Source organism: Varanus komodoensis, unplaced genomic scaffold, assembly GCF_004798865.1.
Source record: "Varanus komodoensis strain SLA01 unplaced genomic scaffold, ASM479886v1 scaffold13_1, whole genome shotgun sequence".
NCBI lineage: Eukaryota > Metazoa > Chordata > Lepidosauria > Squamata > Varanidae > Varanus > Varanus komodoensis.
In genome coordinates this window covers 12,226,612-12,245,299 of record NW_025335408.1, presented here as the reverse complement: position 1 = coordinate 12,245,299, position 18,688 = coordinate 12,226,612, and the positions used below count along the sequence as shown (strand labels likewise).

Genomic DNA, 18,688 nt, shown 5'->3' with positions numbered 1-18,688 from the left:
TTTATTTATTTATTTATTTATTTATTTATTTATTTATTTAGAAAATTTCTATGCCACCCCATTCGCCGAAGCCTCTGGGTGGCTCACAAATATATCAATTAAAATATTATACAATAAAAATATAAATTAACAATATAAAATAAGTCGCCCTGGCTGAAGAATAAAAAATAAATAGTATTAGCAGTTAAAATGATGTTTGATTAAAAAGGTCTTCGCCTGGCACTGAAAAACAAATAACGACGGCGCCAGGCAGACGTCTCTGGGGAGCATATTCCATAGATTGAGTGCCACCACGGAGAAAGCCCTCCTCCGAGTACTTACCCTCCTAATTTCCTTCACGGAGGGTTCCCAGAGGAGGGCCTCTCCTGCAGATCTCAGGGGGCGGGCGGGCATATATGGACGTAAGCGCTCCTTCAGGTAACCAGGACCCAAGCCGTTTAGGGCTTTATAGGTCATCACCAACACCTTGAATTGGGCCCGGACTTCAATGGGAAGCCAGTGAAGCTGACGGAGGACTGGAGTCATGTGGACATAACGCCCAGTCCCTGTCAGCAGCCTGGCAGCTCTATTTTGAACCAGTTGAAGTATCCAGACCATCTTCAAGGGCAGCCCCATGTAGAGCGCGTTACAGAAGTCAAGGCGGGAAGTCACCAACGCATGTGTCACTGTTGCCAGGCAGTCGTACTCCAGGTAGGGGCGCAGCTGATGGATCAGCCGAAGCTGAAGGAAAGCGCTCCTCGCCACTGCTGTCACCTGAGCTTCCAATGAAAGCTCTGGGTCGAGGAGCACTCCCAAGCTGTGGACCTTGTCCCTAAGAGGGAGTGCAACCCCATTCAGGACTAGGTCAATTCACCTCACCGAAGCCCGATCCGCCAACCAACAGGACCTCCGTCTTGTCTGGATTGAGCTTCAGTTTATTGGCCCTCATCCAGCCCATTACCTCAGCCAGGCACCGGTTCAGCACAGCCACTGCCTCACCCGGATTGGTGGAAAACGAGAGGTAGAGCTGGGTATCATCAGCGTACTGATGATTCCGCAGCCCACACCTCCTGATGACCTCTCCTAGCAGTTTCATGTAGATGTTAAACAGCAAAGGTGACAAAATGGACCCCTGCGGTACTCCATGGCATAGCTGCCATGTCACAGAGCCATAGTCCCCCAGCACCACCTTCTGGAATCGGCCATTGAGATAGGAGTGGAACCACTGCAAAGCAGTGCCTCCGACCCCCAATCCCACTAGCCTATCCAGAAGGATACCATGGTCGATGGTATCGAAAGCCGCTGAGAGGTCCAGGAGAACCAACAGGGAAGCACTCCCCCTGTCCTTCTCCCTGCACAGGTCATCATACAGGGCGACCAAGGCAGATTCAGTACCATACCCAGGTCTGAAGCCAGACTGAAATGGGTTCAGATAATCAGTTTCATCCAAGAGAGCTTGGAGTTGTCCCGCCACCACCCGCTCCAACACCTTGCCCAGAAATGGGATGTTGGCCACTGGTCTATAATTAGTGGCCATCTCTGGATCCAGTGGCAGTTTCTTCAGGACCGGTCGGACTACTGCCTCCTTTAAAGGGGCAGGTACCCGACCCTCCCTGAGAGAGGCATTAACCACTTCCAAGATCCAGATCCCAATCCCATGCTTGGAATTATTTATTAACCAAGACGGGCAAGGGTCCAATAGGCAAGTGGTGGGACGTACTTGTCCAAGCACCTTGTCCACATCATCAGGCCGCAATAACTGAAATTCATCCATTAATTTTGGACCAGACGGCGGCATTGGTATCTCCCCAGAAACCTCTGAGTCACTAGTAGAGTCTAGCTCGTGACGAATCTGAGCAATTTTCTCCCTGAAATGCTTGGCAAAGTCATCACAGTGGGCCTTCGAAGGTGGAACCAGATCTTTCTTAGGACCTGGACGAACCAGGCCTTGCACCACCCGAAAAAGCTCCGCCAGACGGCATTTTGAGGAGGCAATGGAAATGGAAAAGAAACTCTTTTTCGCTGCCCTCACCGCCACAGCATAGGCCCGATAATGGGCTCTCAAGTGTGTTCGGTCAGATTCATCCCGTGATCTCCTCCACCTATGCTCTAGCCGTCTCCCGGCCTGCTTCATCGCCTGCAATTCAGATGTATACCAAGGGGAAGAGTGGGCTCTGCCCGGTGGGAGAGGACACTTAGGAGTGATTGTGTCAACAGCCCTGGTCATCTCCCCGTTCCACAGTTCGACCAGAGCATCGACAGGAGGACCTGTCTTGTCAGCCGGAAACTCCCCCAGGGCCTTCAGGAATCCGTCTGGATCCATCCAGCTCTGGGGGCAGACCCACACAATCGGGTCCTAACCCTTGCAGAGGGAGAGGCCGCTCTCGAGCACAAACCTCACGAGGAAGTGATCTGACCATGACAGGGGTGTCAGACATAAATTCCTAACCGTCAGAACACCCTCTTCCTGCCCCGTCGAGAAAACCAGGTCCAGAGTGTGTCCACGTTCATGAGTCGGGCCAGTGACATGTTGAGACAGCCCCATGGCTGTCATGGAGGCCATGAAGTCCTGAGCTGCCCCAGTCAGACCAGTCTCGGCATAGAGATTGAAGTCCCCCAGGACCAACATCCTGGGGGTCCTCAACACCAGGTCCGAGACGATCTCCGTCAGCTCAGGCAGGGAGACTGTTGGGCAGAAGGATGCACGGTACACCAACAGAATCCCCAATCTGTCTCGGTCACCCAACACCAAGTAGAGGCACTCCAGCGCTGGCCTTGAAGGAACCGGAAGTCCCGTAAGGGAGATGGAGGCTCGGTAAACCAAAGCGACCCCCCTCCCCTCCTCTCCAGGCGTGAATGGTGCTGAACCAGATACCCGGGCGGGCACATTTGAGAGAGGGCAACATTCCCCCCCTCTCCCGCGCAGGTCTCTGTTATGCAAGCCAGGTCGGCCCCCTCATCCACAATCAAGTCATGGATGAGGGAAGATTTATTGTGGACTGACCTGGCATTGAGCAGCAACACCGTCAGGCCCAAGGGGCGGTTGACAAGACTACCTGGAACCCTCTGGCTGGGGGCAAAACCAGAAGGAGGGACAGGTGTCAGCCATCTGTCCCTCCTTCTTCTACGTGGACACGTTAAGCCCCCACCACTGTAACGTCCATTGCCCATGACCACCCCAATGGCGGCGCCCACGCGCTCCCCAGGAAACACAAACGTCGACATGGCCAGGGACAACTCCATAAAAACAAATTAAAATACAAGAAAACTTTAAAAACAATCAAAAACTCCCCATTTCCACCCCCAATACAAAATTAAACTTCCCCCCACCAACCTAGTCCCCCACCAGCCCAGCCCCGCATGGCCACGAACGGCCACAAACGGTGGCACTGCCCTTTGGCCGCCAGCCCCAGGCCACGTCCGGCGGGTTAAGCCGGCACCCACCCGCGTGCCCTGCCCCAATCGGGCATTGCTCTCGCCAGCTCCGGCGGGGCGGGGAGCAGGGAGGGGCACAGAAACCCGTCTGGCAGCAAGATGGCGGTGCCCTCCTCCGTGCCAGCGGCGGCAGGCCTGGCGTGGCCCTGGCGTCCTCCGTGCCCGGGGTGGCCCAGCGATGGCTGTGGGACCATCGTCAGCCGGCCCCCGGCTCGGCAGTGCGCCCCAGTCTGGCGGCAGCAACTGCGGCAGCGACAGCGCGGTGCAGCGCGGCAGGTGATGGTCCAAGCCGCGGAGCATGGCAGATGTTTGGGGGGGGGAGCTCCAAGCCGCCTTTCATGGATCACTGTCTTGCTGTGATGAAGGGGCATGTGTAGCACAATGAAGCTATGAGCTATGCCATGCAGGGCCACCCAAGACAGACAGGTCATAGCAGAGAGCTCTGACAAAATGTGATCCACTGGAGAAGGAAATGGCAACCCACTCCAGTATCCTTGCCATGAAAACCCCATGGACAGTATCAACAGGCAAAGAGATATGACACCTGAAGATGAGCCCCTCAGGTCGGAAGGTGTCCAAAGTGCTACTGGGGAAGAGTGGAGGGCTAGTACTAGTAGTGCCAGAAAGAATGAAGCGACTGGGTCAAAGCCAAAAGGACACTCATTTGCGGATGTATCTGGTGGTGAAAGGAAAGTCCGATGCTGTAAAGAACAATACAGCATAGGAAACTGGAATGTAAGATCCATGAATCAAGGCAAGCTGGATGTGGTCAAACATGAGATGACAAGACTGAACATTGACATCTTAGGAATCAGTGGACTAAAATAGACAGGAATGGGTGAATTTAATTCAGATGACCATCATGTATACTGTTGTGGGCAAGAATCCCTCAGAAGAAATGGAGTAGCCTTCATAGTTAATAAAAGAGTAGGAAAAGCAGTACTGGGGTACAATCTCCAAAATGACAGAATAATCTCAGTTCGAATCCAAGGCAAATTATTCAACATCACTGTAGTCCAAGTCTATCCCCTAACCACTGATGCTGAAGAGGCTGAAGTTGACCAGTTCTATGAAGGCCTACAACACCTTCTAGAATTAACACCAAAAATGATGTCCTTATCATCATGGGGGATTGGGATGCTAAAGTAGGAAGCCAAAAGATAACTGGAATAACAGGCAAGTTTGGCCTTGGAGTACAAAATGAAGCAGCACACAGGCTGGTAGAATTTTGCCAAGAGATTACAATGGTCATAGCAAACACTCTTTTCCAACGACCCAAGAGACGATGCTACACATGGACATCACCAGATGATCAACACAGAAATCAGACTGACAATGTGCTCTGCAGCCAAAGATGGAGAAGCTCTATACAGTCAGTAAAAACTTGACCAGGAGCTGACTCAGATCATGAGCTTCTTGTTGCAAAATTTAGGCTTAAATTGAAGAAAGTAGGGAAAAGCACCAGGCCACTCGGGTATGACCTAAATCATATTCCTGATGAATATACAGTAGAGGTAACAAATAGATTTAAGCTATTAGATCTGATAGACAGAGTGCCTGAGGAACTATGGATGGAGGTTCGCAACATTGTACAAGAGGTAGCATCTAAAACCATCCCAAAGAAAAAGAAATGCAAGAAAGCAAAATGGCTGTCTGAGGAAACTTTACAAATAGCTGAGGAAAGAAGGGAAGCAAAAGGCAAGGGAGAAAGGGAAAGATACACCCAACTGAATGCAGAATTCCAGAGAAGCTAGAAGAGATAAGAATGCCTTCTTAAATGAACAGTGCAAAGAAATGGAAGAAAACAATAGAATAAGAAAGACTAGAGATCTCTTCAAGAAAATTGGAGATATGAATGGAATGTTTCATGCAAAGATGGGCATGATAAAGGACAAAAATGGCAGGGACCTAACAGAGGCAGAAGAGATTAAGAAGAGGTGGCAAGATTACACAGAACTGTACAAGAAAGACCTTAACGTCCCTGATAACCACGATGGAATGGTCACCGACCTCGAGCCAGACATCCTGGAATGTGAAGTCAAAAGGGCCTTAGGAAATCTTAGCAAGAACAAAACTAGTGGAGGTGACAGTATTCCAAACGCTGTGCATGTAGGAGTGGGATTTCAGTTCAATTTGACTAGGATAGTTGTAGAAGTAATAGTCATTTCTTGTGTAACTTTAGATCATCACAACATTAAATTAAAGGTCTTCTAAATACAAATTGCATAGATTTGGTAAAATCAACTGGATTTTTTTAAAAGCATGATTTTTCTTAATAATGAAAAATGATAATAAACATAGGGGCAGGGGGAAGATACAGAGGGATGTTAAAAATTGATTGATACTAGAATAAAGCAAAACTTTTAGTTTTACTAAGGGCATCCTTATTCTCTCTCCAGATGAACAAACAGCAACTACAGGTTGTGAAGGAGCGCTTCCAGGCCTTTCTAAATGGAGAGACTCAAATTGTGGCTGATGAAGCATTCTGCAATGCAGTTCGAAGCTATTATGAGGTAAGTAGGAATTTATCCATGCTGCCATTTTTACTAGGGGGCTGTAAAAGAATCTACCCATTTTGTGGAAGTACCTGTACGTCTTAAGGTTTTACAATACAACAAGAGAGAACATTTTAAACAACTCAGAACTTCTATGTTATTTCTCTAAGGTCAGTATCTGTGCTGGAAGACAGCTCAAAATTATTCCTGTTGCCTAGAAGCATGGTCCACCTATGTCTTTTGCCATGTGAAAGTTATTCTGCAACGTACTGATAATTTAGAAGGAGTTATTTTTTTCACCTATACAAGAACAAGAATTCTTCAGGACTGGCAGTATGTGAGCCCACACTTCACCCCAAGGTTAATTGCATGAATAAAATGTCTTGATCAGTTTTGGTGCCTTATAGGGATCTCATTAGGATGGGACTGATTAAAAAGAGAACTTAAAATCGGAATGAGATCTGGGAAAGCAAATGGCTGGCAAGAGAAAGGTTTAAACTCTGCCATGTACACATGGTGGTCTCAGTTTGGACTGGGACCCCAAATGCTTACACAGAACTAAGGAAGAGAGGTTCAACTGCATGATTTATTTTATGCACAGTGCACTTCAGCCCTCTGTATGTCCTCTCTTTTACTGGAACCATGTTTCTTTTTCTCCTTCACTCCATGTATGCGTGCCTACCCTATGGATTTAACCGCATGGTTTTGCAAGCACTATCAATATTTTTCAGGATGGATCTCACACATGAATTCCTCCAGCTGCATCATCTGTTTGTAGAAGCCAGAGAAGCCTCACAAGACATAGCAAGGAATAAGACGCATTTCATTTCACAGCCTGTCTAGACAGCTTTTTCAACATGGAGGATCATATTAGACACAGTATATTAAGAGCTAGGGCTGCATCTAATTAGCATATTTTAGTTGTGTGTATGTCAAATGGCTGTACTTTTCTGAGTATGATGGGGCCTGACTACACTTGTGTTTCTCCTATCAGATATGAGCAACTGTAAGTCAGATTTTGGAATTCTTTTGCTGTATTACCTTGAAAATTATGCATTGAAATTCATGTGAAAATTCTGTTCAGCCTTTCTGGCTCCTTTTTTTACATTTCCCCCTTTCCACCATTGCTTTTTCAAGCACATTTTCAATTAATACTCTAGGTTTCAGGTGAAGGCTTGTAGTGCTTCTTAAAGGGAGAGGTAAATTCTCCCTTTCTATATTATTAGTACCATTAATTTGTAATCTATCTTGGTTGGTTCTGGAAGAGTGCAAAAACACAAAATAAATAAATATTTTGTATTTTATACCACCTTTCTGGAGACAACCAACACTGCTTACAAGAATTCAGTGTACAAGAATGTTCAACAGATAAAAAGACAGCAAACCATTAAAAAAAATCTTAAAATGCATAACAGATTAAGATTCTCCCCATCTAACCCACAGTACAGGTTAAAACAGTAGATATGACTTATAAAGAGTCCAGTATGACTCTTAAACCAGACTAATGCACCACCTGCAAAGATCTGACCATCGCATAACAAACTTTCACAACAGGAAGATTCGTTTAACTTTTGTACATCATTGAGAGATATCAACGTTCTCAGGCACTTCTTTCATTTACAAATCAAAGGCTTACTGAAGGTTTGATTAATGTATTTTCCAATATGAAGGCTGTTTAGTGTGTGATGATTCTCTGGAGTAGACCTGCAGTGAACATGGTAAGGTGCACAAAACTAGGGCTTCATTTGAGGACTAATTATTAGTAGACTTTGCTGGGGGCAATCATCATTTATTAGCATGACTGAAAGAGAAGCAATACCATGCTGTTGGTAGCATTATTGATCTTGGCTATATTCCAAACTAGATGGAAATACAAGACGAATTTAGAATCTAGAAACTAGAAAAGCTAGAAGGATTTAGTCAGACAGCAAACCAGCCAAAACCAAAAGGAGGAGGGGAAGCATGTGTAGCACTAGAAAGAGGGTCTAAAAAGAGGCAAGCATAAGGCGAGCAGTAGGGCAGAGGAGAACTTACTTTGCTATAATTGAAACCCATAGAGTACCACTTACAATACAAATGAATGGGAGATAGGATGGGTATACAAGTGCCTGCCCAGGGACATAATCTACAAGTTTATGAACAAATTTGGAGTCACTGTGGGCATGTGGTTCACAAAGGTAGGTGGTTTGTGACCCTCCACAGGTTTTGTCCTATAGTTCCTACCATTCCTTACCATTGGTTTTGCTGACTAAGACCAATGGGGGTTGTGTGCCCACAAGTTGCTTGCCCAAGTGATGGTCTGGGGCCAGAAAGACCTAGATTAAAATCCCCACTCAGCCGTGAAGCTTCCAGGATAGGCCAGGAACTCTCATGCATCTCTTGCTTTACAGAGTTGTGGTAAGAAAATGGGGAGGAATAACTATGAGTACCACTCAGAGGTCCCTGAAGGAGTTGTGGAATAAAATAATAAGTGCCAAATGTCTTCATGGGCAACCAGAGGTGGGTAGATTTTCAAAATGGTTTGACTTGAACTCCCAGCATGCCAGCTGAGTCTTCTGGGAGTTAAAGCTATGAAAAGCTAGAGAGTGATACTCTGTCCACCACACTCTATTATTTATTTTATTTGTTTTGATTTATACCCTGCCTTCCTAACAAGAAAATGGCACTCAAGGCAGCTTGTAACAACATGAACTAAAAATTAAAAAAAAAAGGATTAAAGCAATAAAAAAACTTTAAAACACAAAACATGACACCTAGTCTAACAAACCAACTTATACACAACCTACGATCTAAACACTGGAGAAGTATTTCGCATATTTCCTATGTTTCCCCTTAAAAAACTCACCCAACTTTGTCAGGTGAGCAGATATCATTTTTAACGCAATAAAAACTATTTGCCACCTGAATTGAGATTGGAAAGAGAAACTGTATACTGAGTTTTGAAGGAACAGTGATCTACCCAACCTTAAATTATTTTTTCTGTAAACTAAAGGGCAGCTAAAGAAATTAGAAAAACAGGCCAGTATATCTATGACTGAAATCCATAAAGAAATAATGAGCAGTCAAGTGTTACATTTATATAATCCAAAGAGATCAATGTTCATTATTCTTTTTATAGAATCCAATGGAAAGCCAATTATGCCATTAGAATTGTCTATTTGGGTGACTGAAGAAGTCTAACCATAATGGCATTTGCTGTTGTTACATTTTCCAAGGGAGTGCTGCCATGAAAGGCTGAACTGGGAAATCAGGATCTTTACAAGCTAACATCCTCTTTAGAGTTTAAAGAGAAATCTGTAATTGTCTTGAAACAGGTATTCCTATCATTGCATTTTCTTACGAAGGCAGGGCTGTGGCCTCACTGTGCAGGAAAGAGACTGCTTAAAAGTTAAAGCTAGTGTTGCTTCAGTCCATTTTTTACTGAATTGTGCCTTAAAATTAATTACTTGGTCTACTTACATTGGGAAATACTATGGCAAGAACACTTCAATTTGGTTTCCAATAACTACCTCATTAAGAAATTGGTTCCACTATCTGGTTTGCCCTTGCTGCAAGATACTTTTCCCTAGTTTCCCTGTTTAATTTTTCTTTTAGCAAACACAAGCTCAATGTCTAGCTTGGTGCTTTTAAATGTAAATAGTTCCATTCAGCTTTAGTGAGCCCATCCAACTGAAAAGGTGGCATGGGGTGGCTTGAATGACACATACTCAAAGCATCTTTGAAGGTGAGCACATGTGAAGTTATTGCTTTGTCGAGGTGGATAGAGAGAAAGGGAGAACAGACTGTTTCCTGACTGTCTTTGCAGTGGTTTCACATCTGAAACTTGCTGTTGTGGATTCAGGGCAACATTGGAAGTCTGTTTTGTCTCTGCCTTGGAGAAACGGAGTTCCTGATCTAGGGTAGTTTCCTAAAGGGATAGGCTAGACCTGTGTGGAACAACGGGCAGTTGTTTTTGGCAGCCACAGTGTTTCAGCTAACAACTTAAAATTAATAGTCTAGGGCTGACAGCTGACCATTAAAGAAGGTCTTTAATGTATTGGCCTTTGTGGGTATATGGAAACCTTGGGCAGTATGTGCCTCTAAATAGCAGTTTCTGGGAGAGGCACAGTGAGGACAGCTTTTGCTTTCAGGCCCTGCTTTGAATGGGGTGGGTGATTAGATGAACTCTTAGTGTATAACGCAGGCTGTCTTTTTATGGAAGATTATTGGCACATACAGGTCTTCTAATGTTTCTTTATGTGTTTTACTTTTTGTTAATAATACGAAACAGAAAGGAAAACAAAAGCATCCAAAGAAAAAGTTTCCAGTAGTTCTACTGTTTCTTCCTTGACCTCAGAGCAGTAGTTCAAGATCTGTAAGGGAATCTAGAAATGAAAGCTTACATCATCTGTAAAATGTCCTGTATAGGCAACTTTTAAAAAATACTTCTTACATTAAGGAATTGCAAATATAAAGCATAATCCATTGTTGTGTCATTTTAAAAGCAAAAAGTTGCATAAATGCTTCTGCTTTTCAATATGAAATATTTAAAGGAAAGAAGGGCATAAATATTCATAACTATAGTTGACTTCACTGTTTTTTATTCCTGAGTATGTATGCTTCAGTGCCAAATGTGTGTTTGCATCTCACCTAGTGTGTCTAATATTAGCAATGCTTTTATTGGCATAGGTTACTTTTTCCTGTAGTTGACAGGTCTTTTTATATTTGGAAATGTGATGCCTATGTCTAAATATCCATGTCTCAGTGCTGCACTTCCCTGCATGGAAACCTTGGTACAGGATGAAGCAGTTTACATGCTCACCAAGCCCCAGCTGCCACAGCTGGTATTGGGATCCTCATACACTTGCATGCTTCTAGTCTCAGACCGCATAAATTTAAATCCTCTTGAAAGTTGATCTTTTAAATTGGATTATTGAATTAAGGAGGATGATCAATGCTAGAAGTCTGGCGTAACTTGTCCTTTTTTCCCCAAGCTGAGTTAAGGCTTGCCAAAATAGCCTGGGGAGAAAGATTGAATTTAAATGACTGCTTTCATGACTTTGCAAAATAGTATGTTGCAGTTAGACTAATAAGTTTTCTACAACTCACATAAGTAGTCAACATTTAATTAATTACTCATTAGCTGCCGCATATGTTAAAAATGAACATTCCATTAGGAATTGTGTGCCTCCAGCAGTTGCTTATTATTGACTTGAAATATCAACTACATTCAAAATTATCCCTCTGAGAATTCAGCTTAATGGGCCACCAAATCTAATACTTTTGTTTTTCTGTATGTTTTGCTCTCTGAATTAAGCATAGGTTGTTTCTGTACTGTGCAAGTGCACTTAGCTTTGCAGAATACTGTGACTTGACACCCATGATCAAAGAACGTACTGCCTTCCAAAATATCCCATCAGACTTCATTTTCCTGCTTTTGAGTGGATCTGTCTCCCGGACTATCTGTAGCTTTCTGATTGCAGCGTACTGAGCTATCACAGGATATGAAATATTCCTAATACCTTTTGGCAGATAAGATTCAGTTGTGGGTGGTATCCCTAGAGTCTTCATCACTGTGAACAGTAATGCTTCATGCTCTTGGTGTTCTTTAATAGAACTAGACAGAGATGTTTATACTATAGTGGACTATGAACATGAAGGGGAAATAGAATTCAGAGTGTTGTCACTGTTGATGCACCAGTTCCATGTTATGAAGGGGAAGGAATAGAAAGAATCGGAGCACAGTGGTATGAGGGTAGACAGGGCTTGTTTGCATGTTCACCTGGCTAGGAATCTGACATGGTGAATATGGGCGAGTGGGGGTGGGGAGAGAACAAGAACGAGAACGAGAGAGAAGGCTGTAAATAAGAATCTCCAATCCCCAGCTTTTCCTTTTCAGGAAAGAGTCATGTTAATGGTGTTTGTATATGTAGTGCCCACATCAAAGACATTTTTGTTACTTCCATGGTTAAAGACACTATCCCATGGTCTTTCTTCCATATATGTACATATGGGCTTGCATATCCTCAAAGTCATCTGATGTTAGAATGGCATCATTAGGCTTTAGGCATTTACATCTCAGTTTTAATTATAAAGAAAACAATTTAATTAGATTATGTACGCATGGTATCAATTTTTTTTTATAACTATAAGATGATACAAGCACATTTTGTTTCTTCAAACACTGAGCCAACGTATTTTAAGTTCATGAAAAAAATTATCTGTAATTTTCCATTTTATCACTGTATTGGTGTCTGGATTAGTAATCTTGTTTCTTGCATATATAGTAGAAAGGGATCATCTCTGCTCTAATTAACTGTAGAAACGCTATCTTTTTTTAGCTTTCTGTGCAATCTACAGCAAACTTTGATTATTTAGTTTGCCTGATATTCTTCTTCCAGCCTCTTCTTTTATCTGGCAACATCCCTTCAGGTAATAGCAACTTGATTGTTAATAAGAATGCCATAGAACATGCTTAAGTTGCCTGGTATCATCCAGTATAACCTAAATATACTCAAGGTATTTACCTCACAGTCATTTGCCTTGTCATCACTATTTAGGAAATGTGGTTATAACTGATGTTTGCGTTCATTTTTAAAGGCTATTTCTTTGGACAGTACTCCTTCTCTTCAGGGTTTATGGAGAAATGGAGGAAGAAGATTGCTAAGGAAATGGATGGCATTTCATGTATTGTAGACAGGAGGAAGGAGGCAGATAGCCCATCACTATCCATGGCTGCTTTTACGACAGGTTCAGGCATCATGGAAAATGTCATTAGAAACTGTGTGAGAGTAGCTTGTTGTGATGTCTGAATCCAGCTGCCCTGGTGAAATAGTGAAATAGTATGTGGTGTACATAGTTCAGGTGAAACTACGGGCAGAATCAATGGACTTTCGAAGGTTTCTTCATTTTGCTGTGGCCTGTTGCCTGGTGTGAACCAGGGAACTACCATCTCTCATGGTTTTGCCATTTCTGCCATGGAGTCTGGTGCCACAGACTCTCCCACTTCCATGTGCCACTGGCCAAATCTGCCTAGCAAGTGCTGAGTCTCTGGCAGCAGTGACACAATTGGCTTCTCTGTTTCCTGGGCCACCTGGCCAGAAGGTCATTCACCGATGCCCAGCCTGAGCAACAGGATCACCTGACTGCTGAGCATCACAACACACAGCTCTCATGCAGGCAGCCAGGTGACTCTCCCACCTGCAGCACCTGGATTGTGCACAGCCATCACTTTATACATGGGAGCACTGGCATCCTCTCGCAAAAGCTTCCCTGCATGCAAGAAGCACCAGGTCTGTGGTCCCTGCTCCATCACCGCCACCACCCTCTGTGTGCAGTGGAAGGAGGAGGCAGTCCTGGGTAACATCTGTGAGTTCCACCGGCAGGAGCCAGGCAGGACACTTGCCCCACAAGAGAAGGCAGAGAGGTAGGTGTGTGGCAGCCATGCTTGAGCGGTACCACGGAGTGCAGCCGCAGCACAGGGCTCACTAGCACTACTCTGCTACAGCAGTTGGTCTACTCTGGCAAGCAGACAGAGGCCCTGTGGAGCAGCAGCAGTGAAAGGAAAAACAATACCGCCCGCCCCAGCCAGCCCACAGGAATGCACGAGCTGGTGGCAGTATGCACGCCTGCAAGGAAGCTGTTCGTTCATGAAACTAAACACAGCAGTGCGAAATGCCCTGTTCTGTCTGTGCATCACATTAACACTGCATTTCCATATCACGACAAGCCGTGCTGCACAGTATCTGTGCTGCAGTCAGGCTGGAGAGAAATAAATGATGAAAAACAACAAAATACAAATTGATTTTTTTTTATTTAAATTGGATTTTTAATTTAAATTGGATTTTTTAAAATGAAATGCCTTTTGAGGAAAATCTATCTAAAGATACTTTCCTATTTAAGGATATATATTCATGCAATGTTTAGATTTTTTGGTAAATAAATTCCATTAATTCATAATATTCTCTTCCAGAGGTTTCTTTAAGATTATTGGGAAATTTTTCCATTTAAAGTAAGCATAGCAATATTAAAATCAATCAAAGGTCAATCAAATCATACTGTTTTCACAGCATATCTAAAATTAAATAGATGAAGCCAATTTGACATCCCTTGAGCACAAGCTCTGTGCCTGGGGAGTAATTACAGAAGAGGTCTTCTCTTGTGTATCTATCAACCCAACCTATACAACAAGGCTTCTGATGAAGTGTGTAGGTTATAGGCAGGCAGATAAGGGAGAAGACAGCCTTTCAGGTGTTCAGCCCCAAGCTGTTAGGTCAAAATCAGTGAAAAACGGCAACCTGAATTCAAGAGCAAACTGGAAACCAGTTCCAGACCTGTGATGGACAGTTTCTACAGTGCATTTCAGACAGTAGTTTGACTGTCATGTTTTGCACCAGCTGACATTTCTAGACACTTTGCAAGGACAGGACAACTTGCAGAATCCTGAACAAGAGGCAATTAAGGGCAAGGCTACATTGGTAGGCTTTGCATACAGCATGCCCTGGGGTCCATGTGCAGCATTTCCTGGTAGGGCTGAAAGTCTGAACCTCTGGAGGCTTCCTGCCAGGCAGTGGAGCAGTACTGAGCAAGGTGGACCTTGGCTCTTCATATAAGGTGGCTTCCAGGGATCAAGTGGTTAACTGAAATGTCTCAAATGAGCAAGCTGGTGTTCACTCTACCAGAATACAAATCCATTCGTTAATAGGGGTGGAAGCTAATCTGGGGTGGAAAATTCCTTGCATCTGCTATATAGTGACAGGGAGCATTTACCTTGTCAGGATAAAAGGCTGCAAAATAACGGGTTCCAATATAACTGGTTCCATATGATTTTTGCAAACAGTCCATGTTGTAATTTGGTTTGAAATTGTTGCTGTTCAGATTCTTAAGATTCCCAGATTCCAAGATTTCAGTGCTATAGAAGTAAGAGTAGACCCCTGTTGCAAAGGATAGGGACCTCTATTTCCCGTTTAATTGATTTGTAGGCCTAAACAAGGGTAAACATTTACAGATATCCTAAAGTAATATCAGATGTACAAGAAGAGGTAGCTAACCTGCTTACACATATGCTTTGATCTGATCGGTTTGGTTTTAATGTCCAGGTAAAAATGATTATCCTTCCTGCTTGTGATGTTTTCATAGAAAGGAAACATGATGTACTTTGCCATCAGTTACTCTTCCTAGAGAGACAAAACCCACCAAATTGGGGTGTGGGTGTTTGCACTAATGGTAATAGTATGTAAGATTTGAGAAGTGTTGAAAAGTAAAAGCACTCTCCTTTGGGATTAGGCTACAAAAGAATGTTTAAAATGCATCTCCCCACACACGCCAATCTAAAGCAAAACAAGTTGCTAGTAGTAAAGTGCTTCTAGGTTTCCATGAATTTCAATGAAGTATCCAGACACTATAATTGAAATATATTGTGTTAGAAGATGTGTTCAGCATACCTCTCTGGAAGATTTCTGTCATGAGCTAGGGTTCCTCCCATCACACATTCAGAACCACAGATCTGCCTTGCAAAATGTTTTTTATGGACCAAAGCATCTTCCAGAAGTACCATCACCCAGAGGAAATCTCTGAGCATGCACAGAGTGGTCCTTTGAACCTAATCTAGTACTTCTAGGAATGCTCATTATGAGTATGTTTGGGCCCCATCCTTTCAGGAAGGGCCTTTTGGAAACAAGCACACCTCTGGTTCTCTAACTGGGCTGCCCTCCTTTGCTGACATCACAGCCTGGGATCAAGAGCTGTGCCTGCCTTTTCTATCTCTGAGAAACTCCCAAGCCCATTTCTGATAGTTGCACATCTTGGTTTTTCTCAGAGGCTGCCTGAGCACCTGGGGAGTCTGGCCTTGAGATAAGCATCACTGCTTTTCTCATCTGGATGTCTGGAATCAGGCCACATCCCAAGGCCCCCCTCCTTCTCCTCCTTTTCTGAATTCCAATCAGCAGACCTTGAGAGTGCATATCAAGAGCAACTGTCTTGCTCACTTGCAACAATATCTGAAGGACCGTGTTTGTTTGTTTTGTTATATTAAGGTGGTGCACTGTGAAGTCCATCTGCCTAGGAACTGGGGACACTAGATGGCCATGATGCCTTTTTTTTTTTTTTGCTTCTATTCCTTTGCCCTTAACCTTTTCCTTTTTGGATCTTAGTCTCTTCTCCCTTCCCTCTTCTTTACTAAACTTGTTTATTTCAGTTTGGTTTCCAGGTGAGTGTTGGTGCTAAATCTGGATAGACTGGGGGCTGGGTCCAAGAGTTGGGCAAAGTTCCACTCAGGAATGAAAGACTAAAGATGGTCTTTTCTAAGCCTTTTATTACAGCCCAAGCTCCCCGCAGCCCCGTTCTCCACTTGGCAGAATCAGATTTGAAATAACTTCAGTGTGTGAATTGGGATAGTGATTCACTGGCACTTGTCTTTTTAGAAGGCCCTTTGGTAAGTGGAGTGAAAAGATGCAAAATCAGTTGGGAATTATATTCCCAGTGTATAGCTGTATCAATACATTTTCTGTTCACAAAAGGTGCAGATCTATTTGCTAGACAATGTACTACTGGTTTTCTTTTATTTCCAAACACCTGGCTTTTTTCCTCCTCGCTTCCTTTTTGTGTATGTGTATGTTCACAGTTTAATCTATACAAGAAAAAGCCATCTTGATACAAGAATTGGCCCAAATTTGACTGAACAGAAAACAGGTTCTTATTTAGAAAAAAATCTAAAAATCTTTTTAGTGCATGCAAATAGTAGATCCCTAAATATTTAATTTTTGTAAAGATAAATGACTCTTAAGGGATAAATTACTATGACTAATACATCTTGGAGATACTATTAAAGCTATGTGAACCTTGACACATAATTGAGATGCAGAAAAATGGTCTAATTTATAAAATTTTCCACTCTGCATACTAAAATCTGAAGGGATTAAACTGTAGCCCAAATGTTCTTTAATCTTTCCACTGCAGCGTTGCTGTCTGAAGTACAGCTGGGTGATTAATAAAACTAAATGAATCTCATATTCAGAATACTTCTGAAAAGCCATTATGCAACTTTTCAACCATCATTTTGAATCAATCAACTTTTTGTAGAATGAAAGACAAATTTCTATTACTTTTCAAAAGAGAAGGGTTTCTTGCTTAAAAGCAAGGCAGAGAAGAAGGTACAACCTTCTTAAAATATTTCCCCATTTAAACATTGTATGATGACTACTAATAGTAATGTATCAGGCTTTTGTAGTGCCCTTGCATACATTTGCCATGACAAAATGGATGTGTGTGGAAGAAGGAAGCACTGAAATAGCTGAACCAGCTTTTCAAATGTTGATTAAAGATGTTTCTCAGTACGTAGCCTGTTTGCCAGCATGTGTTTAACCTAAGGCTTCCAAATTCACTATAGAACTTTTGAACAGATGCATAGAAAAGATTTTGGCAGCTTTATTCGTGCTAGTGTTACTCACCATTAAATTATTATTATGATTATGATTATTAACTTTGTGTCACTTCCTGCCATAAAAAGCAGCCCTGTAGTGATTTATGCACAAGTACAGAAATGCAAATAGGTAAATCCAGCTGTAATAATAAAATGGTATGTCTGCCTGCCTGTCCGTCTGTCTGTCTGTCCATCAGTGCCATAGCATCAAGCAGTGGAAGCTTGACTCCTCAAAATTGGCGTGCTTATTAAGGGGACTCTTAGGGTTATTGTGTTTTAAAAGCACATTCCTTTTAATTAACTTACATGTGTTCATATGGTTGAAGCCTCCATTTTCAGCCACTTGGGACAGATGTTCCTGAGCAGCATAATCTATGCCATCTTGATTAATAGGCTTAGAGATGGAGCCGGGCACCTACTCTTGCCCCTGCTCTGCAGCCCCCTCCCCCCAGGAAGTGGAGTGGACAGACCCCTCGCTCAGTAGACCTCTTCCAGTGGTACCCCACAACAGAGACCATGCCCTAGGGGTGCCAGCAGCTGTAGGCATAATTGTCTCCAAGTCTGACTGCTGTGTATTTGTGCCTGAAGGTTTTGTATCAATCCGAGGGCTATTCTAACCCATGTAAAACCAAGTCCATTCTGTAATATTTAATGGGGGAGGGGGAATAAACCACAATCAGCACAGTTACAAATACAATAAACAACATAAAAGTACTCTAATGCCAATGCAATATGAAAAATGTTCATCATACAGAGTCTGCATGAATTTTCATATTCATGTAAACCATAATTGGCACAGTGATACAAATACCATTACAGTTATTTTAAAAATTCAGTATAAATGTATTGATTCACAAAGACACAAAATCTTCCCCTGTTCAGAGGCTAGAATGAGCATCATAAAATCAGCCGGCAGCAGTTGAGCGATAGCTAATGCCCAAATGCCTGGAAATTGAGTTTGCCGGGACTTTAAAAAGATGCCAGTTGTGCTACAAAATGAATTTTCTCGGGGAGGGCATTCAATCGATATAAAAAAGGGCTGTTCCATTCCTGCACCCACCAATCTTCTGGGACTTTATAGTATAAAACCAGGACTTCCAATTTAGTCTAGAAAGATATTAGCAACCAGGGATGTATTTATATGGTTATAGCACTTAATCCCAGTCAAAAGCATAGTCATCAAATTCTACACTAGGAACAGTTTACAGACCATCTTCAAAGGTAAGGTAGAAAAAATGCAATAATCTAACATAAAGGTTATCAGAGCTTAGAAAGAAGCTAGGCTGTCTCCATCCAGTTAGGTTCACAACTGGGCTGCCAAGTGAAACTGGCAGAAAATATCATGCAATAGAGCTTTCAGTGACAATAGTGAGTTCAGTAC

General features: G+C 43.0%; 1 protein-coding gene across 2 annotated transcripts in view; it reads left to right on the top strand.

Annotated features, from left to right (window-relative positions):
• The window catches only part of CADPS2 (calcium dependent secretion activator 2), a 357,625-nt gene that overhangs the window by 65,538 nt on the left and 273,399 nt on the right, over positions 1-18,688 (top strand). For both annotated transcript variants that reach the window (XM_044422997.1, XM_044422995.1), the window contains exon 2: positions 5,814-5,927. In XM_044422997.1, the coding sequence (XP_044278932.1) occupies positions 5,814-5,927 (114 nt within the window). The remainder of the gene's footprint in view (positions 1-5,813; positions 5,928-18,688) is intronic.